The sequence below is a fragment of the Squalius cephalus genome (genome assembly GCF_949319135.1).
Source record: "Squalius cephalus genome assembly, chromosome: 3".
NCBI classification, from domain to species: domain Eukaryota; kingdom Metazoa; phylum Chordata; class Actinopteri; order Cypriniformes; family Leuciscidae; genus Squalius; species Squalius cephalus.
In genome coordinates, this window is record NC_137124.1 from 19,744,485 (window position 1) to 19,770,636 (window position 26,152).

Consider the following 26,152-nt stretch of genomic DNA (forward strand, 5'->3'; position numbering starts at 1 on the left):
AATGCCTTTACTGTCACTTTTGATCAATTTAATGCATACTTTCTTAATAAAAGTATTAATTTCTTGCAAAAAAAAAAAAATAAAAATAAAATCAGCCCACCCCAAACTTTTGATTGGTAGTGTATTTATAAGTTATATATAAGCATATTTGTATAAGGGAATGAGTATTTTAGGTCCTGTGAATGGTTACCATTACTTTTAATCTCATTTTACCTTCACTGCTTCATTTTAAATTGCCCTGCGGTGTGAAAAAAGGATGTTGTGCTTAGCAATACAAAAGCTCCATGTAGTTTATTTTATGAGCATGCAGCATTCATTGTTCATAATAATTCTAATAATTAAAAACAGAAAAAAGTAGTACGTCGCATCTGTTGAAGCAGCTTGAAATTTCATGTCAAAGACATTTCACATCTCATATTGCAATGTTTGTAAAGGCCCTTATAGCAAGGTCCATTCATGCCCAAAGACCATCCATGCAATTAGATAGTCTGTGAGGAGGTATGTGGCATGGTATTGACATGACAGTAATACCAAGCAATTACTGTTCTCCAAGAAGTGGATCTAACATATGAGTTCATGTGAAATGCTGAAGGGACACATACTGTTAAACTGTGTTATTAAAGACACAACAGATCACAAAAAAGTGTGAACATTTAATGACATTTCTTATCCCATATCTGTTTTTCCATACATGAATACTTTATTCATAATCTTGCTTTATACATTCCGTGCTACATACATAGAGCACCAACCAATACTATTAAATGCTTTTAAAAATAATGTCTTGTTGCAAGATACACTATAATCAGAAACTACTGCGTCTGTTGTGCAACATGCACAAACTTAAGTCTAACATCAAAAACACCCAACCTTGGAAATGTGTGGTACACACACAAAAACCCAAGATTAATATGGTTATAGAAAGAAACGTAAAATATTTGATGAGTCTATCAAAAGAATATGATATATTAGGCTGAAGCAACGGTTTCAATATTAACAGCCACTGAGTGTGAAAGTTATAAAGCTGTTAAGAATGATTTACCTTTCACTAAAGTTCCTTTGAAAATAATCTGTTTTTGCGCTGTTGACTTTTTTTTCTCTTCAAAGGAATGTAATCAAATCTGTAATTGCTCATTCATCAGAACATGATAATGTTCAAAGTCATTTGAATAATCCCTTCAGTTTGTGAACTGGGAAACAATTAGATCATCAATACCCTTTACATTGGGTGTTAATTTGATGATATTTTTTTTGATTAAAAAGAATAAACTGCATGGCAGCATTCCCTTCCAGAGGATCTGACCTCTCTTCATCTCTTACAGACTTGTCTAATTAAGAACACAATAACAATCTCAACATATTCATGACACATTATACTGCCGTACAAATCTAATATCAATTGTTTCGTGTGCAGTTACTGCATTACAACACTAATGTAAAGGCATTTTTGATCAAATTTAACCAGACTGCCACCTCTGGGCGGTTTGAGTATTTTCAGTGGATACTAAACCTAAAGTTGTGGCCACCAAGATAGCAACATTTTCACCAAGGCAGGCACAGATATCAAGCAAACAGCGCGTGCGTGCAGTCAAGGTCAAGGCCGCAGTAATGATCTCATACGTCTCACGAGTCACAGCATGTCTAGCACGTAACACGTCAAGTAGGTTGTTGAGTCGTCCTTCAGTCATGCGGCGAACAATGGCCTCTCGTCTCTCTTGCAGAAGCCGGCAACAGCTCCTTCTCACAGACAGTTCACATTTAACTAGAGAAAGAGGAAGCATTAGTCAATAGTGTTTTCATGAATCTTTTAAATTCTGCAAGAATATTGCACATTTAGCAAGAACATACTTCGCAGACACTTTTATTTATATAGCGCTTTATACAATACAGATTGTTTCAAAGCAGTTTTACAGTGATAAACAGGAAAATAACGATTCAATGATGCAAACAGAGTTCAATTCTGCTGTAATCCAAATAAAAAAAGACAATAGCAGACAGTCATTATTCAGATGAAATCAGTTCATTGAATCTATAAAGCAGCTCTGGAGAAAACAATGATGTCATCATCCAGCTCAGTTCAGTTCTCATCCAATAGTCAGAGCAGTCAAATCAATAATATTGCTGAATATTACATGTCCCCAACTAAGAAAGCCAAAGGCGACAGTGGCAAAGAACCCAAACTGCATCGGGTGAGAAATGGAGAAAAAAAACTTTTTTTAGTCGGGGGACCAGTCCTCCTCTATCCAAATAAAAGATACAATAAATATATTAAAATTAAGCAAATTTTAAAAATCTATTAAGCAAGGATGCATTAAATTGATCAAAAAGTGACATTTACAGTATAATGTTAGAAAAATATTTTAAATTCATCAAATACACATGAAATAAAAAAAAGTATTACAGGTTCCACAAAAATCTTAAGCAGCACAACCGTTTTCAACTGTGATAATAATAAGAAATGTTTCATCAAATCAACATATTAGAATGATTTCTGAAGGACCATGTGACACTGAAGACTGGAGTAATGATGCTGAAAATTCAGCTTTGCCATCAGGGGAATAAATCCCATTTTTAAATATATTGAAATAGGAAACAGTTAGTTTAAATTGTAATAATATTTCATAATATTACGGTATTTACTGCATTTTTGATGAAATAAATGCAGCCTTTGTGAAACTTCTTTCAAAAACATTTTAAAAATCTTACCAACCCCAAACTTTTGAACGGTAGTGTATTTTTTAAATTGCCTTTACTCTTAACCAGTTACTTCACTGCGACAAAACCTTCTATACTACCTACATTTAAATGAACAAAACAAGACTAATTCTGAGAAAAACAAAAACCCTCTAGAGAGGAAACACACTGGACACAGATAAGGCATTAGTGGGGCGGTCATTCAGGAAGCGAGCGAGCACAGTCCCACAGAACTGCTTACTGCGCACATGTAAAGGCACAACACAAACAAGAACTGATACATTTGCTCTGTATAGGTAGTTATGCCAACAGTATGTACACAATATGTACACAAAGCTCCTCCAGATTTATTTAGCTAAAATACATCAGGCAATTGAGACTGACAGAGAGCAGAGCTCTTTTCCAGATGGATTAAAGTATGCAACAATGGCATGTTTATGCTTGTGGTCCAAACTCATATGTTGGAAATGTGCAGGACAGGAATGGAGGGAATTAGAGAGATTCAAACAAAATGACTGTTAGGACCTTTTGGAGACAGAACTAATTGCTTACCCTGGTTGCCAGCGTTGTGTTGTGGGGTGCTCTGAAACAGCGTTGAGGAGGAAACACATGGGGACCTTAAAGATGTGGGACTCTGTCTCTGGGAAATTCCACTATGCCCATTAATCTGATTGAGACCATGATTACTGCAGGAGTTACTGGACTGGACTGAGCTTTTTCCAGTATCTATGAAGACATGAGCAGGGAAAATGTAATTATACGACATTTTACACTAATAAAGTGAGAAAATGTATCCAAAATACTATTAAAAGAGTGGTCACTAACCCCTAAAGCACCCAGTCTGAGGAAAATCTCTTGTTGCCAATGGCGGAGAGGGCTTTCCTTTTGCCTTCAGTGAAGATACTGGCAGAGTTTCATTCTGTGGAATCACTTTTGAGGTCAATTTTTTTGTGGGACCTCTGCAACTATTGTCCTGTTGATGGTAAAAGACATTCAACGGTCAAAAGCATGGCCGTACCAACCATTGAGATCCCAGAGGTGTATAATAAAAGTCATTAAATAACTGCCGAACAATAACTGTACTTTGGTGCGGCAAAAATGTTCTACAACACAGAGATAACCAACTTTCTCATTTATGCTGATCAGCAGTGTAACAGAGCAAGTCAATGTCAAAATGACAGAGATGCCCAATCAAATCAAAGATTTATCTATTCAAATTTTGTCACTTCAAACCCAAATGCTATTTTACATTAACCTTTTCATGCCATGCGTTTTCTTTTTTCACTAACACAGTAGAAAATTAAAAAGACTAACATGGTTTTAAAGCAAATGTTGTCCAATCTTTGCCCTTCAGACATCTTAAAATGCACAAATGTAGATAAAGTGAATTATTTTTCCAGGGGGCCCCGAACACCCCAAGCAAGTTTTTGCTGTAAGAAGTGTTATATTTGCACATCATTTATAATGAACACACACAATACAAAATATAGCATTGGACTGAGTACCTGCTCAACAATTTAAAAAAGAGAGAATAGTTCTACACCACATGAAGTAAAACCTGCAGCAGTTGTCTTACCTCTAGGTTATGTAGTTCAATAGGCAACTCCCAGGACGATTGCATTTTACAGCTCAGTAGCCTCCTCTCCTGGTGAAAAAGACAGATACACAAGCCACAAATAATTATTACCAGCTAATACATACACAATCCTTCACATCTGTATTAAAATACATTTGAATTTAAACAATATATTATTCAACACAAAGTGGGGTTCACAAATCTCAGACTACTAGTGAAAATGCTTATCACTGAATACTTCTGCATAACAATTGGGTGAAAAGTTGATTAGAAAATTTTAAAATGTTTTTGTATTCAATTTGTACTCGTATTGCTTTAATCACGGCAGCACTCGAGCTGCTGTGTTTTTGTAAAACCTGATCTCTAGCATAGCATTTGAGAATGAAAGAGCATCTTGTGCTTCAATGGAATCAAGAACATCTGACCATTTGGAAAGAGATTATAATGTTTATACAATTTGCTTTTTGGATTAGTGACCAGGAAATCTTAATGTGTTTTCTTTGTTTTAAATATTTCCTTTAAGTCAACATGGAATTAAAATGGATAATTCATATTTTTATAGAATATTGCCGTGTTTATTATAACCGATTTATCCATGCACATCATTATTATTTTTAATTCATGTGCCTTCAAAATATTTAATCTAAAACAATAACTTCCATTCCAGTAATCCCTTTAACAAACAGAAAACATCAAATCAATTCCTGATGGACAAAATCAAGTTCTGCCCTACAATTTTTTCTTGTTTGAAAAGTTGTTTTACTTGGTTGTACATCACAATAGGGAAGAAAAGCAGATCTGTCTCATGCCGACTTTAAACTTATTTCCAGACTACAATGAAAAAAATCTGTTTGTAATGTGGACTTTTGGACCCTACTATATAAAAGTATTTAGAACTATTATTAAGCTCATTAATTCTTAAACAAGTACCTTGCATTTTTTCTGATGAAGAACATCTTCAGTCAAAGTCTGAGGATCAAATGCAGCCAAAGCTGTCCTTAGAACCACTGCACACTCTGTATGAGCAGAAAATAATAAGTGATGAGCAAATTTTAAATAACACCTCTAAGCTCCATAAAAAAAGCTGTAACTAACCCTCAGCCGATGGGCGTTTTCGAGGTTCACTCTTCAAGCATCTAACGATGAGCTGGGTAAGAGCATGGTGTTGAGGGGTCATTAGGGGCAGAAGGTCAACCCCTAAACCAAGCTCTAATTTGGTCTGAAGCTGATCAATACCTGTATGAAAACAAATTTAAAGGAAATGTTTCAGGTCAATGAATGACTGAAAAATCCTTCTCCCAGAATAAGACAAGATGCATTGAAGAGATGACAACATACCTTCACATGGACGCTTTCTATTCAGTGTTTCCCACAGCAGAACCCCAAAACTGTAGAATCATTACAACGCTTAAATGAACACAACAATTCAACTCTAATATACCACTCTAGAATTTCGAAATAATGCACCTCACCTATATATATCCGCTTCCACAGAAGGAACAGCACCTTGTAAGACTTCAGGTGACATATAGGCCAGATCTCTGACACATGGCCCAAGGCCATTAGAAGTGGTCAAGTGCATGTCTATCTCTTGACCCCAGTCACACAACTACAATGACACACATATTATAAAAGTAAGAAAAATGGTAAAGCATATGCACAAAAAAATATATATATATATATTTTAAAGAACTTTGGACTATGGTAATACTTTGGCATGGTACTGTTGGTCTAGAAGAACATTAGTAGCTTTCAGGGCTCCATGAGGCAGCGGAATAGCATGGATATGAGCTAAACCTTCAGCAACATCCAACAGGATCCGAAGACAAAGAGCCATCGAAAGCTCTGGGTACAGATTTGTCTTAAGAAAGCAAAACAAATTATCACTTGCAGTTTTATGAAATAAGACTGGTAGAATGCACAGATAGACATTTCCTAACAATAAGAATTATATCACTGATGATGATGCAACAACTACTAAAATGCTAATGTATTGTATTGGAATGCTACGGCTCTATAAAACTTCTGTTTGTTGGTACTATTTTTAGTAGGCTACAGTTACATTACTAGACAGTTCCCTGCCCAGGGGGTTTCCACTCTCTCACTGTCAGGAACATGAACACACCTCCACAATTCAAAAACAAATTTTCAAACTTCCTGCTTTAGATAAGACTCGTCAGGTATTTTTATACACACCTGTCTGTGACTATAATTATCTTTTAAATGAAGTGCATTGTTTAAGTAAGTGCTTACATCATGCAGTGTGGAATCTAGAGATCCTTCAGCCATCCAGTCCCACACCAACCCCACTAGAGAGTGAGCTGAACTTGTGTACACACCCAACGGGACCAATACTTGCTCAGCGCACACCTGGCCCAACATTCCTACTTTCTTTAACCTGTCAATCCATTTACTGATACCACACACACACACACACACATACAAAGCATTTAAGTTTTGCTTTCCATTTCTTGGAAATACCCTTAGCTGCTCCACAATATAGCAATATTTAATAGCATTTTGTTTTAATACGTATTCATATTAACATGAATTATTATTATTAATTCATATTAATGCTGTATTAGTAGCTCTTAATTTACTACGACTTAAATCATATATTTTAATTTTTTTTTTTTATATATAGTATAATAGGCTATATAGAATAGGCCTATATTTGCTATGCAAAGCACAACAAATAAACGTGCAAAAATGATCTGCCACAGGTATGATGACTGAAAATGCACTTTACCTATCCTTGATTAACTTGACAGCCACTTTGCGTCCTGTCCTTCCGAGATGGCCTCGCAAACACGCACCTACACTCGTTCTGACCAAAACTACGTCTCGCAGGTCCTTCTCATCAATCACCTGCAGATGACTGACCTGAGCCATTCCTCAGGACTCAGTCAGTTTCAACTCTGCTGGAATGCTGAGGAGACTGAGACGGCTCGACTAGATTCATTTGCTGTCATTTGCTGTCATGGATAGAAAAGATCTATAGTCTTTAGAAAATGAAAGGAATCGAGAGCCCGGCCCCAGATCGCGTGCACATGACGTCACTTGTTTATGTCGTGTCTTATTGGCTGAGTTCAAAGAAATCCCCTGCTATTTTTAACAAAGTCACGTAGTCGTGAAAAACAACTTCAGGACCGCATTCCAATTTTTTTCTTTTCTTTTTCTTTTCTTTTTTATTTATTTATATGTATTAGCAGTTTATCAGCCTCGCACATTCAAGTTTAAAATGGCCGCGCCCCCAAAATAAGGTGGAAAGATGAATCGTGAAAATGTTTTATAATTTCCAAGGGTCTTGTTGAATTGGTGTTGTAAATATCGCCAAAGTCGGGGTCAACTAAAACAGGCCATCTAAGGGTGAGAGTAATTGGTGTGGTTTATGAAGCCATTTTAATAATCTATTAACACATCTAACAACTGCACATCTGACATATCAGACGGGTCTCATAAAGATATCGCTTATTTTTTCCCTTGACATGTGATGTGACCACATGAACAACATCATAAAACCTATACAAAATAGTCACAAGTGGAAGACAATAACAGGGAGTGGAAATACATAGCCTACACACAGTTAATGCTATTAATTATTAACCTCTCAACATTGACATCTTTGTATTGTTCATGTCTGAATTGTCTCTCTATATAACATAGGCTGTAACAACTATCTGGAATTGAGCTATCAGTGTGACAGTGACTCCACTGAGTCACTTAAGAAAAAAAGAAAAAGAAAAAAAAAAAACAAAAAAAAAACATTTCCTCTTTTTCTCAGATGTCTGCCGAAATTGCAAAAAGAGGTGACTGTCACACATTCAGGGTTTTTTTTTTTTTGCAAAGCTAAAGTTTATAATTAAGTCTTACACCATTTGCTGATCACTGTTCAGCGTGACAAGTGAATGGGAAGTGATATTTCCATCTTACAGAGAAGGGGATGTCCAAAGTGACTGAACTAACAAAAGAAAGTGGAATCTTGTGAGTCATTTATTGGTTTATCACTTTCATGCTCTGTTATCTCAGAAGAAGAAAAAAAACTATTGTCAATTTAAATAACTAGCTACAGTAGCTATTGTTATTTTATTGAACCATTCTTTTAGATTACATAAAAACGTTTTAGTTAGTGTCTGTGCTTAGAAATTATAGCCACAATAGATTAGATAACAGAGGCAAAAAGACACTGTTGAACTGTAGTAACCTATCCAATAAAACTAGTCAATACATTAACTTTTTATCCAAATATGATTAAAATTTATCATTACCTGAACAATATACATCTGATTGGAATGTTTTCTTAAAAAAAAAAAAAAAAAAAAAAAAAAAAATATGAAAGGAATTACATTCACTAGAAATGCAATTAATGTCTACGTTTCCATGTTATTAGATGGAATTGTTCTTGTCTTTGTGCCATGTCATATTTATTGACAAAAAAAAGAACAAATGGCTAAAGTAACACATTAAATAAATGTCTTTACTGTTTTAATTGTATATATCATAAATAATTTGCATATTAAGTGACACGTTATGCATCTAGTAATTGCAGCCTATACTTTTTTTGTCTTCTCTGATACATTTCTTGTAAATTCATGCTAGTGATCCAGTGCAAATGTGTCAGTGATTACTCGAATCTCACATAATTGTAAGTAAAAAGTCAGTAAAACCACTTTTACGTAACTTTCCATGGAAAAGCTGCAACTCAGTGAAGAAGTCATAGACAATGAGTTTAGATGAAAATCAAGCCGAACAAAGGGGAACTTTAACGCAATGCTCATTGTGTAACATCATTTTGAACTTCAGAATGCAACATTGGCTTACATTCCCTGTCTACTAAAGACAAACATTAAAGCAGTTCATCAAAGAATTTTTAAAAAGTTATTCAAAAATACAGCATAAAGATATATACGAACATTTCCAATGCAATACGCTGGATCAAAGACTCAGTGTTAGTGAGTCTTTACTCATTAAGTTTAAGTTTACAATCCTAATGTGACGTCATAATGAAACCATAAGTCCTTCAATAATAGTAACACATAAGGGTGGACTGTATTGTTTTTCATGTATAGTCATTGCTATGAACATATTGTGTATTGTTTAACTTTAAATATAGATTGTGCATACTGTATTATATATGTCTACTTGTTTTTGGAGAAAGGCAAATTCTTTATAAATGCAACTTACCATGGCAAATAAAATTAATTCAGGTAGTTGTAAAATGTGATAGTGGATCCTTCAGTTATATTTTATCTGTTAAGATGACTGCAACTCATGATATGAATAATGAACAGAGGTAAATACAGAAATCTACAGGTGGAAAATTATGAAATCCACAATAGCATTGGGACTTGGATGATGGTTTGTCTTCCAAACCAAAGTGACCTGAAACATACATCACAACCCACAGCAAAGCCCAGATCCAAATCCCAGTAAGTATCTGTGATATGAATAAAAAAAAGATATGTTTTTCACAAAGAGTCTCTATCCAATTAAAAATTGAGGATTTTTGCATAGAAGAATAGGCCAAAAAAAAAAAGCATCTTTTTTTAAAGATGAGCTCCAAACACCAGCCACCAGAGGTCACCCATCTGGACCGAATTATTCTACCTAAGCTAGGCTATTAATTCTTTAAATAAATGCTCAAAGTCTCTTGTATCTCCAACTATGGTTTTTGAAGCAATATTTTTTATTTTATTTTTTAAATATACAAAGATTGGACCATCGCACACCTGCAGGTGATAGGTGCGTGGGAAAAAAGACCATGTCATATGCCTGATGAAGGTCGTGAGATCGAAACGTTGCTAATAAAGAGTTTTTGATACTTTTTTGCAAGAACGGATAGTGTGCGGGATTTCTTTGTTTTTTGTTTAAATATACAAAGATTAAAAATGATAAGAACTCATTATCATTTTCAGGTAAATTGGGACAGTGCAATTGGTAATGTGAGACACACACTTTCATCTTATTTGTACTTGGATAATACAATTGCTTACAAACAGGATATTGTACAAATCTTTTTTTTTTTTTTTTCAACAGAAATGTTTCAAAATGTAATTTAAAATAAATGTAAATAACTTTATTTTACATATACAAAACAGTTGATGTACCCCATTGACTTTATTTTAAAGTTGCTATTTTATTTTAAAATTGATATATAGAACCTTAATGTTGTTATAAAGAACCTTTTTTAATAATCGCTTACTCTTATCAAATGGCTAGTTCACCCAAAAATGAAAATTCTGTTGTCATTTACTCACCCTCAAAATAGTTGATGGAAGTCAATGGGGTCATCAACTGTTTGGTTACCCATATTCTTTAAAATATCTTATTTTGTGTTCAGCAGATGAAAGAAACTCATACAGGTTTGGAACAACATCAAACACCCAAACATTTTTGGGTGACCTATCCCTTTAATATTTTTAATGAATATAGTAATATGGTTCCCCCTTGGTATGGTCTTAATAAAATGTGTCCAATTAAAAAAAAGTAAAAGAAAAATCACCAAACATCAAAAATATTGATATTATGTATTACACATTATTACATATTCCAACAGAAATACACATGAAAAATTACAAATACATAAAACAATACAAACTAAAATGTAAGGTTTGTGCTTTACTTTGCTTCATTACAAGACTCTAAAGAATAAACAAAAGTGCAACTTATGTTTTATCAAAACTAAACAAAATATAGAGTTTGCCAAACTCGTTTACCTTGATTCTGAAAATACACAATTGAGGAATGCACTTTTTTTGGCAGTTTAAACTTGCACAAACACCCTAACTCATCTCACACAACTCACTACTTTTTGACGACAAAATTACATTATTTTTTATTTATTACTAAAAGTGATTTGCAAAAACTCCTTTTATCACTATAAATACAGCAGTTTTACACAGTAGTAAAAAAAAAAAAAAAAAAGCTAAAGTGCAAGGCTCGCTTGAGAAAATGAAACAAACTATCAAACATGTACTAAGAATATGAATACAGAAATACAGCTTATGACAGGTAAAGCATTTATGCTCAATTACCCAATGCTCTATGACTCAATGTCATCTGAGGAACTTTCAACTTCCTGACCAGCAGGATAAGAGAGTATCTTTAAATGCCCTTTGTGGATAATCTTTCATAGTAAAAACTTGAGAAATTTAAGAAATTTGGCAATTTCAAAAAGACACTGTTTGAGCATCATCAAACCTTTAACTATTTTCATGAGTATGTAGCATATGCTGTTTTGAAGATCCAGAACTGCTCCCATCCGAACTGGAGTCATCTTTCTTTTTTATCCGCTCAAGAGCATAGTATCGCAGCATTAGAAAAAATCCTGTTAGGACACATGGGAATAATCACAATTATTTTCATAACAGAATTGAAGCTAATGAGTTAAAAGCAAGATTTCTTAAGTAATGATAAAAAAGGAAAGAAGTTCGAGGGCTGTTTTATTTTTATATGCCACCACAGGAACTCAACTTACATTGACACAATAGCCTAGCCATTATTTGACCTTGTGTATTTCGTGATAGAGCGTTCAAGAAAAAGCTTACCTTGTAAGGAATTGATAATACAGAAGAGGAAGAGGATGGCCTCTGAGAGAGGGCCAAAACCGAGGAAACCGAGGCCCCATGTTGTGCCAAACAGACAGGTGAGACCCCAGATACTGAGAAAAGCCACATGAGTCTTCTTCCAGTCGGGTCGATTGCGGATCTCCTTCATCACAAGGAAAAGCATGACTGTACCAGAGCTCACCACAACAGCCAGTAAGCCAACATTAATGATGTAATGGGCCAGTAGGCCATTGTCAGAAGCCGACATCCAGCACCTGGATAAGCAGAGCAAAGATTATTTTAATTCTTGTATACTGAATGCAGGGTCACATCTAAGTAGTAAATATCTCTTCTTACATGTGGTAAGGACCGGTAATATTTTCACTTGGTACTATATCCCTTTTGCCATAAATACCCCCTATTAAGAGTAGTATCCCAACTGGCAGAGCTGGGAGACCTATAATTGGAAAACATATATTTTTTTAGATGTATATCTTTCTTAAAAAAGCAGGTGAAAATGCAATTTCTGCTTGTTTTAAAATAAATAAATAAATGTATGTTTATACTCACCAAATCCCCCCAAGTAAAAGACCCATGGAGGTGTTGTGCTGAAGCTGAACACCTTGTGGACTAACAAGAATGTGTGAAACACTTCCATAGCCATCCAGCAGAGTGTGCTGAGTAGCGAGTAATGCAGAAGAGTTGCTGTTATCTCACAAACTGTATCATTTCCAACATTGGCTATTGTACCGGTAAGGATGAAGAACAAGCACAAAAGAAATATTGCCACCACCAGACCACGGTGCACCAGTGAGGACTGGTTTTTCTTCACTTTTCTGGAATGCAGAGACAAAAACATTGGGGGTGAGATTCAAAATAGATTTTGTTTCACTAAACAAGCTTTTTTTGTTGTTGTTTTTTAAAGAAAGAAAATGTGTGATAGTGTAATAAAAGTGTAATAAATTCCATGTCAATGAAATCATAATTACCTGTGTTTACAGAGCCAATAGAAGAGAACCACACAGCTAACTAAAGACACGGCACAGCCCACAGCGGTAATGAACGTCAGAGCCTTTAGATGGCGAACTGTAGCCCTCTGTTCCACTTGCTAAAGCATTGAAGAAAAATAGACATGGTAAAGTATGTATTATTGCATTTCTGTGTGTAATCCGTTAACACACTCTCCCATTAGCTATGCAAATTCCCAAGAATGAAAGAAATACCTTTTATTCATAAAGTCTGGCTCTCAGACTTAACAGCAATGAGTAAAAGCGCTACTCACCACAAGAATAGCGAAGTATGTAAGGTGATCACAGCGACATTCTGTCTCTCTTTCATTGATTTTAATCGTATTACAACCCTCGTATCTCCAATTCACTTCATTGTCTGCAGAAAAAGACATCAGTAGAACAATCAGTAACTGCTTAAACATTTACTTGGTGTCAAATACTGATTGATGATGTGTCTATGAACATGAAGACTTGAACACACCTTTTCTTGTGTCCCATGAAACACATCTTACAGAACAGTTAGCCTGTGGAATGAAACAGAAGAGGATAGGAAGAGAGATTCATCATAGCAATTGCAAAGTTCAGCTGAACTAAATTCTGTCATAAATGAGGCCCTTTTGATTTAAATGCCAAAAACAAGATGAGCAATCTGATGTTTATCAGGCTTCACCTCACTATCCTGGTCATGCGGTTTTCAGTGTTAAGGAAACGGAAGACATTTAGGGTGGGGGTGTTCACACTTGTAGTTCGGTTCTCTCTTTTTTTTATTTTTGCTAAAGAAAATAATACATTTAGTCCTGGTTTGCTTAGCGTTCACACTGTAATTTTTAACACCAAACCTAAACATACAAAACGAAAACCTCTTTTATGACGTATATATTAGAACAGAACTTGCTGTGTGCTAGGCTAAATGCGAGTGTGCGTACAATATGTAAAGGAGTCAAAACAGTGTCAGGAATTCCTCCGTTTTAACGAAACGAATGAATATCTGCTGCAAGGAGACAGTGGTTCTGACGCCTGTACCAAACTGTAATGGGCAACATAGCTCCTATGACGAGAAGGTCCAGGTATGCTTGAGCATTCTGTCCTTTACAGGGTTGCATCTTGTGACATCACGTCTTGTTTTTGGTTTGTTTAGATGTCTTTGGTCCGTGTTGCATTCATATTTCTCAAACTAAACCAGAGTACTTTTGGAAGCTGTTTGTTTGGGGCGCACAAATGTTCGGGTGACAGCATTCACTCTTATTCAAATAATAAACCGCACTGTCAGAGCAATTGCACCAGAGTTTGTCTTAATCTAACCAAGTGTGAACACACCCTTGGTCTACTCAGTGCAAAAATGATGCCAGCTACAGTTGTTGCTAAGCTTATGAATAGCACTTTATCACCATAACAAACATGGTATAACCTGAAAAAGTTAAACAACAACTCAAACATACTTACTGGTAAGGGAAGGTGATGGAAGCGGATTTTGACAGGCTCTGGGAGGTTTTTGATGATTTCGTTCTCTACAGAGAGTCCAACTACGTCACCCAGAAGAGTTGAATCAGGAGGTCCCCCCTATACATCACAAATACTGTTGTATCATACTGTACATTGCTCCACATGATTTATTTCTGCTTGACAAATATTGTCATACCTGAAATAATTTCTGTTCCTTGTAGTAAGTACACACCACTTTGGATTTAGTCTTTGTTGTTGATTTCAGGCAAGAGGGAAGATAAACTGAGGGTATCATGTTTGGGTCTACAGATCGAGGGGCCTGGAATGCAAAACATATTTATTCATATGCAAGAAAAAGACCTTTCTGTGAATCAAAGATTATTTGAACTCTGCTGAAAAAATGTGAATGTCATTTACTGGCAAAGTTAAATTGAGTCCTGTGAAGCCCTCCTCCATCTCAATAACTGTGCCCTGAGCACAAGGTAGATCCACACGACCTATTGTATTGGATTTCATCAATACTTCTTCTATCCTGCAAACATGCACAAACACATGTATTTAGACATGATCACACTATAACAGAATCAGATACACAAATGTCACTTATTGTACTAGGTGTTATAAGTTATCATAACATAGTCACGTGATTCAGCATGATTATTAAAAGATACAAGAGCTACTATTATATAAGGCATAGATTCTGTCTGCACTCTCTAGAAAGTCAGATTCATATGAACCCAAACTGCATCAATGCCACAATCCCACCACCATTTTCATTCAAAGAAAAAGGTTTATTTATAGTATTCTATTGTGGAGGGTGTGTATGTGTTATGGTTGCAATACAAACCACAGTAAATACTTACCTATTATTGTAACCACACAATATGTACCCACCCATTTCTGCACTATGCATAAGACGCTACTCATTTATAGATTTTAATATAATGGCTCAGCATATTAAATGAACATGCACAATATATGAAATAAATAAAATGTTGAAGATGTGATAAATGTACTAAAAATCCAATGATGCACTTGGCAGTTCATGCCACAAAGGAATTAGTTAGAAAGCCATTGTAAGCATGTGTTTAGCTTCCTGTTTGGGGCTCAACCACTGTTTTTCACTCATATTTAGGCTCATCCTGATTGCACTCTTGCAAGCATGCACAACATAACCTCTTGCAATCTGCATGATTGACCACATCAGTTCATAACACTCTAAAGTAATAGTGAAACTACCAAACTAAAATAAAATGATAATTGGCTTACATGTTTGCTCCTCTGGACTTCTGACTTGCCTCATCACAGAACGTCTCTTCTGTAAGTGGGAAAACAGATGAAATATACTGAAACCAAAGTAATTACATACTCAGAAATGCTAAACTCACTCAGTGTAACTTTTTATATCTGAAACTTTGACAAAAATGAACATATTACATTAAAGGTTCTTACTGCAGTTGATTGAATCCCCTTTAAATGTATATATTTCCATTACATCGTTATTGATGATATCACCATGGGTACTGCCTTTCACAATACCATACAGACTGGCATTTTTCTGGTCCTCCAGTGAGAGGTCAGTGCAGCAGGATCCTTGAAGGCCTTTTGGTTCACACAGAATGTATTTCTTTCCATTCACCTCCACTATCAGCAGGTCCAGCAGCGGATCCCAGAACACACAGAAATTACTTTGATTTTGAAGAGGGTTTGAATCTAGGTGAATGGATGAAGATCGTGTGCACTTCGCAGTGATACTGCCCCGAACAGAGAGTGTGCTCTCATTTGCTGAAATCTCAATTCTATCACAGCCTGTTCTCAAATCATACTTCAGATTTCGGGATGCATTGCCATGGCTCCATATTCCACACATCTTAAAGTCTCTGTCATTCTCTAATGTTGCTGGAGAAGTAAATAAAATTGATATACATAAATTTTATCTGCAAAACAATCCAAAATATAAAAATTTTGCACTAATCAAGTGCGCAAAAATAGATTTATTTAACAAGGTACTATCAGCAATTCTTATTATGCATCATTATACATAAAAAATAAACTTAATTTCACTTCCTTGCTGGTCGCCTACTTACCTAGACACGAACTGAACAAAAGACAGATCATCCACATTCTTACAGTCTTTGGGTTCTGCTTCATTGTAGCTCATAGATGATGCCTGAAAAGCAACAGAGAACTCAGTTAGAGAGAAATGAAAATATGCACAATGACGTGCCTTAGTAGAGCCACGCAAGGGCTTCCCATATGAAAAGGAAATAATGTTATCAATATCTTGGCTGTTCCTTCCCCTTACCACCTAGTTTAGAGAAAAAGATACATGTCTGCATTATCTGTATAGAAAAAAAATGATTTCCTCTTCCACTATTCGTGAGATAAAAAGGCAGCCATCTAGTAACACATCTATTTCTGGACTCTTATCAATAAGAACACATACACCAAAGGGTAAAAATACATTCTGATGCATGCTTGGCTGCAACTGCCATCTCTTATCCATGAGAACAGACTTTCTTTTGCAACAAAGTGACTATTGTGTTCATATGATGTCATCTTTATGTCACAATTTTTGTTTCATTTTGTGTAGTAATACATGAATCCTCATGGTCAAGACAAAGAGCATGTCTCAGATCTACAATAAAATGAATCATAACACACTGCCAGTCCCAATGTGCTAAAACATGTGCAAGTGACAGTGGATGAGTCAGCATGGATCACTGAGGCAGATCTACAAGTCACTTCTCCAAATTTGAGTGTTAGAAGCTGATGTTTTTTTTCTCACTTCATTGAGAGACTATACAGACACCAGAAAACTGTGGTATCGCAGTTTAAAAAATTGGGTAAACATTCAAGTTGCTCACATCCTCTCATGTAAATTACGATATTAAGTCTATGCATCAAAACGATGCCAGAATATCATTTAAGATTGAAACGGACGAAAGTGAAACGAATTCTCGAACAATAAAACATGTATATCAGGAATTTATTGGATTGTTGTGTTTGCTATTGATGTGATCTCATGTGAGTGACAGTTTGTCCCGCCCTCACGCCGAGAAACACGTCATCAGAGAAGAGAAGAGATGACGCTGCAAGAGTGAGGGGAGATTACTTTGATTAAAGATTAAGAGGGTACATGACTTTTTAAAAATATTGATGTGCACAAATAAATCATTTATAATAAATACAGCAATATTCCATAAAAAAATAAGAATTGTCCATTTTGATTTCACGGTGACTTTAAACCCAGATGATGGGCTTACAGGGTTAACAGGGCAGTATGACGTTTTCACAATTAAGTCTAACCTTCCTGTAGATAACAACCATAGGATCAACTACTTTAATTAGATCTCACTTGTATAGTGCAGATCTACCGTGTTGCTTTTCTGCATGTTGACCTTTACATCTTTCAAAAATATGAGCCAAACCAGTTGAAATGAAACTGTAAGAGAATGTAGCACACTGTTAAGATCAGACACCACTGTGGCTTTCCTGCATTTACCAACTGCGAGCGCAAACATGCGTCAACCTGTTGTGGCAGGCATTATGCTAAACACAACATCTGCAGATACTCGATTTGGTCTGAAGACGAAACTACATCATGTGCTTTACCACTGATGCTGCTACTATTATGAGATAGTGTGTTCTAGAACTACTAAACTGCTATGAAATGCATGCATGCATAAACAAAGAGAATCAGAGACACATATAATGTAGCAGAGATAAAAGAGATGAGAGATAATAACATAAAATGACTGCCATCTGTGTCAAGAGAACAATGACAAATCAATGATAAAAAGATCTAAACAGAAAATGTGCACATACTGTATAGTATACTTCCTTTTGCCATACTGAGTCAGTGCACTTTAGAGTTGACAAAATTCTGCAACAGATCGGTTTAACTGCGTATACAGTGTAATGGAATATGTGTGAGACATTTCTGACACTGTAGCAACAAAGGAGTTGTTAGGGTTTAAGGGCAAGCTGTCTATATGAATAATTGTGCACATTTTGGCTCCTGTGATCTGTTTTGACAAACTTTTTGAAAAGGAATAAAAAACTTTTCGACAACAAAAACAACCTACACAGTTGCCATCGTCTTGCCTATGTTGTGGTAAGCCATTTAATTTGATAGTTTTTCCTCCCACACTGGCCACCGGATACTATCAGGCCGCAACAACATCTTGCCACGCAAACTACTTGCACATCAATCAAGCACACTTTATTTATTGCAATTCAAAGTACTTTTCAAGTGTATTTAAGCAATTGACAAAAATTAAAGCAATGAAAATAAAATGGATATGATATAATGATATAATGGATACATTCAGATACATTCTCTACATAGATTGGTTGCTTTTCCACAAGCTAAAAGAGAGCTTACCATTAACCAATTAATAGGTTTTTACCTTAGCATAAAATTACAGTCATTTTTATATATTAGGCACATCTGCTCAACTGCTCGTTAACGCAAATATATCTAATCAGCCAATGACATGACAGCAACTCAACGAATTTAGACGTCAGAATCGAATGATCTTGTCACATCCTGTCAACTGAGCTACCTTCAACTGATCAATTTTTGAAAGACACATATAAGCTGTGTCCCAATGTGAAGGCTGCATCCTTCGAAATCTGCGGCCTTCACATTGGGACACAGCTGTAGGCTAGGCCTATATGGATCCTTCGTTGCGTATGAAATCCCACAATCCTGTGCGTTCCAATCCTTGACAGTTGAGCTAAAAAATAAAGATGACATCTGAAAGTTGCGGTTGGTGGTCAGTTTGTGTGTATATGTATGTTTTTGACCAACTTTTCCACTTTTGATGTAATTTCCAGCAAGGATGCACGAAAATTAAACCGAAATTTGGCTTGAGGCTAGGCAAACACTGTGCAATTTTCATCCGTTTTTGAGCCGAATTATGACTCGTGCAACACTTTTTTTAGAGCCTATTTTCAGCTTTGCTGTGCGTTGTTTGCACTGTACAGGGGGAAACAAGAGGCGATAAACTCTCCTGACCAACAATTGGATGGGCGGATGAATTTCTGGCATGTCAGAAATTTTGGTAGCCCCTCGTGAGGATATCATACACTTGAAGCAGAGCTACGAACCGATTGCCCTAAAGTCAGCGTTTTTCCCACACTGCGCCTGCACGAAAACAGAAGTTAAACCATTTCATCTTTAATGCAGCAAGAAAGAAAACAAAATGAGGGAGATCTTTGAGTTCTGCAGCTATCAAACAGCTGCAATTAAGCAAACTGTTGCTTACCTCCAGTTCGTGTTGCAAAATGGATAAACCATATTACACACGTCTTCCAAGCCACCAGCCTATAGCTTACATATGGGGTCTAGGCTACACCGGCACCTCTCTTATTAATTTACTTGATCATTAATTTACTTGTTTCACATTTCCCTTTCACTTTATTTACTCATTTATTTAATATAGCCTGTTATCACGGGAAATATGAACTGTCTAGCAATTGTCAATAAAGAAAAATGTCACATCGCAATATTGGACATTTTTCACCATGAAGGTGAGTCAGTGGATAACAAGCAATGTGCAAACTTTGCGCGAGACTTAAGTCTCAAACCCCAGTCAATTATCACAACAGAAAGTTTCGGAAAGTGAAGACAACGAGAGATAAATCCTACTTCAACATATATATGCTGATAACTGTCTTCATTTATTTTCTTAATATTTCTCTTGTGACCCATTTATGTAATGAAAAAAATTAGAAGAGAAACATTTTGCGTTAAACAAGTTGTTTTTGAAGTAAAGCTGCTCTTAAAGGGTAAATCTCGCCAAAATGCAACATAGGGTCTTTTTGTTAATCTACCCGAGGCAAACTTTCATTTAAAAGCATAATTAGAATGGAAACGGCACTTTTAAGTTTGACCGTATTTTCGTTTTCGGTCAAATTGCTTTTTGAATGGGAGTGCTTGGGGCACTAATATGATAGCATCAAAAATCGCTATTTTTAAAACACTAAGAAGGCTCGACACAACATAAAACTTCGCTCGAAATATCACCAGGGGCTCTACACATGAACTCGAGCATTGAGAACATTGTTTGTGTACGAGTTTACTAAAAAGAAAGATTTTGAACAACTCACTGTAGCTGTGTCCGCCGGCATTTTGTCAGTCAAAAATAGTCGATCTCCGAATGCGAATGAACTGACTCTGAATTTTAGTATTGTTTCCTTTTTTCAGAGGATCCTGCTATTTTATCTTTGCTCTTGTTTAGTTGAGTATTTGAGTATGTCTGGTGTATCCTTGTTGCTATTTTGTTTAGTTTTTTCCTCTGGTCTTGTTCAAGTTAGTTTGCCCCTGTGTCTTCTTGTTCTCTTTTGATTTTGATTTCATTTCTACTTAAGATTTTCACCTCCAGTATCTAGTTTCCGGCAAGGTTGTTCTTTGTATTATTTTATTTGTTTGCAAGTTCCAGTTATTTCTAGTTTTCTTTTTTTTTTTTATTCATCTAGCCATAGTTATTTACATCAGGTTTTAGTTTGCCTCTTGTTTCATTTCTTATCTTCTTTCTTGTCTTGCTCTGTTATCTTGTTGTGTTGTGTATTGTCTTGTTCCTGAATCCTGAGATTTCCTGGCAACTGACCCTCACTAGACTGTGGGAGCAGTCTGATTCCCAAGTGTCAAGCCTCTGGTTCTGTGAGCCTCTGCCAGGCAGCAAGACTGCAACATCAAAGAGATCATCAAGCCTCTGGTTCCTTGTGTTCCTGCTTGTCTTCCTCACCATCATCCCACCTGGTGCCTCTCCATCTGCAGTCCTCAATCCCTGCAGTCCTAGTCCCCATACCTTAGGAATAGTTTCAGCCTCAGACGTCATGCCCACGGACTGTTGGCTGAACGTCTGATGCATATGGCACATTTTTCTAGAAACACTTCAGGAGTTTCAAAGTTGTGATCTGATTGGTTGAATTCTACAGGATGTCCTGGAGATGTGTGTGTGTAGCGTTCTTTAACAGTATGCCTGGAAACAAATGTTGTGATGCCCAAACCCCCTCGTGGAAAAAGAATGCCGTTGGGCGTGAGCACTTACCAGGATCAACTAAACGATGGTTTTTCAAAAGTATGTGGAGTCCTCTCTATCTTGCAGAACTGTGACACACATAGATTGTGAGCTTTTGCTTTACATCGCATGCAATCTACTTGTACAGTGTGAGTTGGAAACCTTGCTGAAATCGTGATTTCGATTACAAAATCGAGGTTGTGAGCCATTACATACGTTACGAGTCAGTTAACCTGATAATTGCGTCAAAGCAGCTGGTAGTACACGGCACGACTGTCCTGCACGACGAGCCAGCGACAATCACATGTGCTTTGCTTTCATGCTAAACATGCAGACTGGAGCCTTCCATGTTGCTGATATAGCTTCGGATAAAAAATAAAATAAAATAAAAAGACGAGTGTGCAAATGACTTGGTGGAAAGCGGAGAACAACACATCAATGCCTTTCAACAAAAACAAGAGTGTATTTTTGTGTGTCAGTGTATGCGCACGCTAGGGTTGCAGCTACTGGGCTATAACAATATGCATAGCTAGGTCTAACCTATGTGATGTGGTTGTGTAGGATTTGGCAATAGAGGACAGCCTATACACTGGTCAAAATCGGCCTGAATTTCATGAATTTTTAAACATGTTTGAAAATTATTGGGAGGTCAGGAAGATCGTATGCTCGGCTCTGCAAGCAATTCTTCTTACACAGTGCGAGCCATGACTATACGAGCATCAATGATTTCCAAGCTATTTCTACAGAGAGAAATAAATTGCCTGCGAGCTTGTACGACAGCAAAAATCGCGACATGTGCCCCCGGGGGGGGTGTGCACCTGAGACCCACGTCTCTCTGTAGGCAAGGGCGTGGTGAGCTAGTACCTGCTTACGTCACGCAGTATCACAACATCCAATAGGAAAATTCAACTGCAGTAGCCACCGTTCAACCTGAAGAGGGCAGCACTCAGAAGTTTTTAGACAATATAGAATTAAAACACTTTATACCCAAATGTCAAAAAATGTACTCGAATCAATGAACAGCACTAATGAAGCCCCAGTCTTACAGATCATTAACTAAAAAACGTTGTTTTAGGGTTTAGTTACCCTTTAAAGGTGCAGTCTGTAAGAATGATCGAAATAGGTACTGCAGTCCAAATTCAAAATATCGGAGATCATTGTTTCTCCCGCCACCAGCTCCTCAGACTGGACGGCGCTCACACGGGTTGCCAGTTTAAGCACACGCAACATGAACGAGTGCAAATGACAATGAAAATTGGCAAATTGGGAACGTGCAGTATTACACAGACCAAATCAAAAACAAACTTCCAGTCGCACATTTCAAAGTAAAATAACTGGCTATAGAAGTGTTTTTCAACGAAACGAGTATGTGAACTTACCATGTTTCCTCAATATATGCAAACATATTATGGTATTTTTATGCTTTAGTAGAGTGAAAAAAGTTACATACAGCACCTTAAAGGCCTCTTTTCTCTTTCGTCCAAAAACTGAAAATGCCATTTTCGGACGATAATTTTGGTTCATATAATAATCGCATTTTAAATTGCAAACGCAATTTTAACCAGAAAAATTGCAACTACATTTTTTCCCCTAAATCATGCAGCCCTAATTTTTAGCGAGAAATTAGTATTGTAGTAATTGAATATCCTCTTAGTTATCACCAAAGCTCTCTATATTTTGTTGTAGATCATTAAACAGTTATGTTGCTTCAGAAGACTGCCCGAAATCAGTTTCAGCAGACACCATTGTGTGCAAACGCTGCCTGCAAAGTCATTGCCAGTCAGCTGCCTAAGCTTTCGGATGCAGCCCTGGTCAAGACAATCTGCTGAATTTCGAACTGAGCATCAGAATGGGTAAGAAAGGTTATTTATTTGACTTTTTGAGTTGAAATTATTTGAGTAATTCAGAAACTGCCAATCTTCGGGGATTTTCATGCACAACCACAGAAAATAGTCAGAAAAAGAGAAAATATCCCGTTTGCGGCAGAGGTCACAGGAGAATGGTTCCTGCTGATAGAAAGGCAACAGTAACTCAAATAACCACTCTTACAACCAAGGTCTGCAGAAGAGCATCTCTGAACGCACAAGTTGAACCTTGAAGAAAATTTCAATATCAAAATATTTTGCTATAGCTCTAAACAAGTGAACACAGTAAAACTGAGGCTCACCAAAATAGGACAAAAGAAGACTGGAAAATTGGAAAAAATGTGTTCACTATACTCAAATGGCCTCCAGAGTCACCAGATCTCAATCCAATAGAGCACCTTTGGGATATGGCACACAACGTATGTGCCGCTGACAAATCTTTAGCAACAGTGTGATGCTATGTCAATATGGACTAAAATCTCAGAGGAATGTTTCCAGCACATTGTTGCCACGAAGAAAAGAAGGCAAAAGGGGTCCAACCCGGTACTAGCAAGGTGTACCCAATAAAGTGGCCAGTGAGCATATACACTGTAAAAATTATTGTAGTTTTATGCTATGTTGTGTGTCTTTGTCCAAACATGTCTGCAATGCACTGTATAAAAATTACAGCCCAATGTGGCTATTACAGAGCAGCCTATTGACTACCACTGAGAGTACCCAGTTCCTCTGTGCTATGTTTGAGATGGGTGCGTCTATGCCTCCGCCCTTTCTGGCCCTCTCTGCCTCTGCCATTGTTCCAGCAATGTGGACCTCACAGCAGTCAAAGAATGTCCCTTTTCTCTCCAAGCACCACTGAAAGGAAGCTGGTGAAGTCCATTTATACAGGGAGCATGTTGCCAGTTTTAAACTGTGCAATAAAAGGAATTTTTGAAACATTCTCTCGCCCTTACTATGTTATGTTATGTTATGTTATGTTATTTCCCACTCTACAGCCATTAAAAAACAAACCATGCACACTCATATAACACTTCCTCTTTTAGTTATAATGACTCTGTGGAAATTTTAATAACCTCTGTGTTGTGAAGTCATGAGTCTTCCAGCTACCTGAATGTCGGTGCTCTGATAAAATCTCTTGAAATGATTGAACTTGTTTCGAAGTCCTACATATAAGCCTAGAGAGATAAACCACAGAGGACGTGCGTTTACAGTATTTCCACGGCTGATGTTGCGTCTAGCAAAGCTAACAACCCGCACAGAACAAGAATGTGAACTTTGAGATGAACTAGGTCAAGCTATTGTGCTTTTTCTTTGTGAGATCAGTGCAAGACAAAAAAGAGAGAGGCCTTTCAGCTCACTGCATTCTGAGCTGAACTGACAAGTAGCAGGGACTGAGGGCAAAGGTCTTTCGATCATTTAGTGGCGAATGCACTGAAGCTAAGTTTAAATACAGCGAAAAACTCACTGATGTTTAGCTGCACAGATCAAACCACCATGGTTCAGACAGGAAAACCAACATACACTACAAGGCAAAAAGAGAAGCTAAAATGAAAACATTTTTGATTGCAATTTAATAGGCATACCAGCAATTCTTAAAGAACAATAATAAAAGCATATTTGTAGTCACAGGCTCAATCTTCTCAGTCAGTTTAGAAGGCAGATAAAGGAAGCATTCCTTTCTATTGAGGCGGACTGAGTGGGGGGGTTACAGGATTTCACTAAAGCACACAGTCTCAGTGTGTCTTTGATTTGTTCATAGCCTCGGAGTAAATATGCGGGTGCTGCTCCTCCACCTGCGCTCCAATTTCCCCAAGGAGATCCTTGTCTCATATATTACTGCAATGAGTGTGAAATGTTGAAACGAATGAGAAAAAAATGCATGTTTATCTTAAGGTTCAGGTCAAAAGGTTATTGCATGTTAAGATGTGTTAATGTGTTACTTTAAGCTCATTAACATGGTTTATTTGGTATTTGGTCATTTTGAGAGTTTCTTCTGTTAGTGCACTTGCAAACACATGCAAAACATGAGGGAAAATAATAAAACCTAGCCCATTTATTTGAATACAAAAGGAGACCGGGGCTATATCTCAGCTTTTTATAAGACAAATGTATTTTATCTAGCAGTACATTCATATAGGCTTTTAAGCACATAATTATGTGAATTCAACCCTTCCAACTAAAATTTTCAATATCGAAATATTTTGCTATAGCTCTAAACAAGTGAACACAATACAACAACACTGTAGCATCAATTATAGCAATGGTCAGCTATATAATAATGGTAGATTTACACTGAAAAAAATATATTGTTTTTAGATAGCCTATCAAACCGGGGCAAGTTGTCACATTTTTATAATCAGAAGTTATTTTTCTTAGTGTGACAACATAGAGCGTTTAATAGTGTAAAGGGGTTTGATGGTGTTTAACCAATTAAAAAGTGTGACAACTAACTCTACATCTCGGTTAATATTTTTCTAATTAGTTTAATAACGGCGAAGGTACAAATTACACATTTCACAAGTAAAAAATGTATGAAAACACACAATTCACAATCTAACACCTTTCTCACAGAGTGTGATCGGACATCATATCGTGCATCACATAGGCAAACATTTAGAGAAATTGTCTTACCTTTCATACACAAACGTAGAGCACTTGCTTTCCGCCTCTCGCAAAACAGATGGTTTTCGGAAAACGGTCAGCGAAATCGCGTAAAAGGTCGCTGGTTATTTTGAAGTAATGTTCCCGGTGAGACAGTAGCCTATATGTCAAAACAAGCGCAATGTAAAACCAGTGGAAGAGCGATAAACGCAAGTGACATTCACACTCAAGACACCGCGCGCACAATGACTCAGTCAGTCCCTCAGAGCGTGTGAATACTACTGAACTGAAGGAGCTCGTGTCACATTATCATGTAGGCTAAGGCTAGTCATGCCATGCGAAAAGCGTAGGTAGTCTATACGAGCTCAACAGTCAGACTCATAGATAC

General features: G+C 36.7%; 2 protein-coding genes across 2 annotated transcripts; both read right to left on the reverse strand.

The window, feature by feature from the left end:
- Positions 1–639: 639 nt before the first annotated feature.
- On the reverse strand, positions 640–7,341 carry LOC307156021 (receptor-interacting serine/threonine-protein kinase 2). Its single transcript, XM_079867185.1, has 11 exons — positions 7,020–7,341; positions 6,524–6,683; positions 5,982–6,131; positions 5,743–5,879; positions 5,609–5,658; positions 5,366–5,506; positions 5,201–5,286; positions 4,271–4,339; positions 3,520–3,667; positions 3,247–3,420; positions 640–1,762 (listed from the first exon to the last, which is right to left on the reverse strand). Exons 1-11 carry the CDS (start codon positions 7,160–7,162, stop codon positions 1,458–1,460), a joined length of 1,563 nt encoding a protein of 520 aa, XP_079723311.1. The 5' UTR covers positions 7,163–7,341; the 3' UTR covers positions 640–1,457.
- A 2,959-nt stretch (positions 7,342–10,300) lies between these two features.
- adgrg1 (adhesion G protein-coupled receptor G1) lies at positions 10,301–26,067 on the reverse strand. The gene is made up of 14 exons (XM_079867184.1): positions 25,795–26,067; positions 16,358–16,440; positions 15,723–16,169; positions 15,540–15,588; positions 14,688–14,802; positions 14,467–14,589; positions 14,271–14,387; positions 13,309–13,351; positions 13,100–13,203; positions 12,807–12,925; positions 12,388–12,653; positions 12,175–12,274; positions 11,818–12,092; positions 10,301–11,597 (listed from the first exon to the last, which is right to left on the reverse strand). Exons 2-14 carry the CDS (start codon positions 16,419–16,421, stop codon positions 11,473–11,475), a joined length of 1,947 nt encoding a protein of 648 aa, XP_079723310.1. The 5' UTR covers positions 16,422–16,440; positions 25,795–26,067; the 3' UTR covers positions 10,301–11,472.
- Positions 26,068–26,152: the final 85 nt, after the last annotated feature.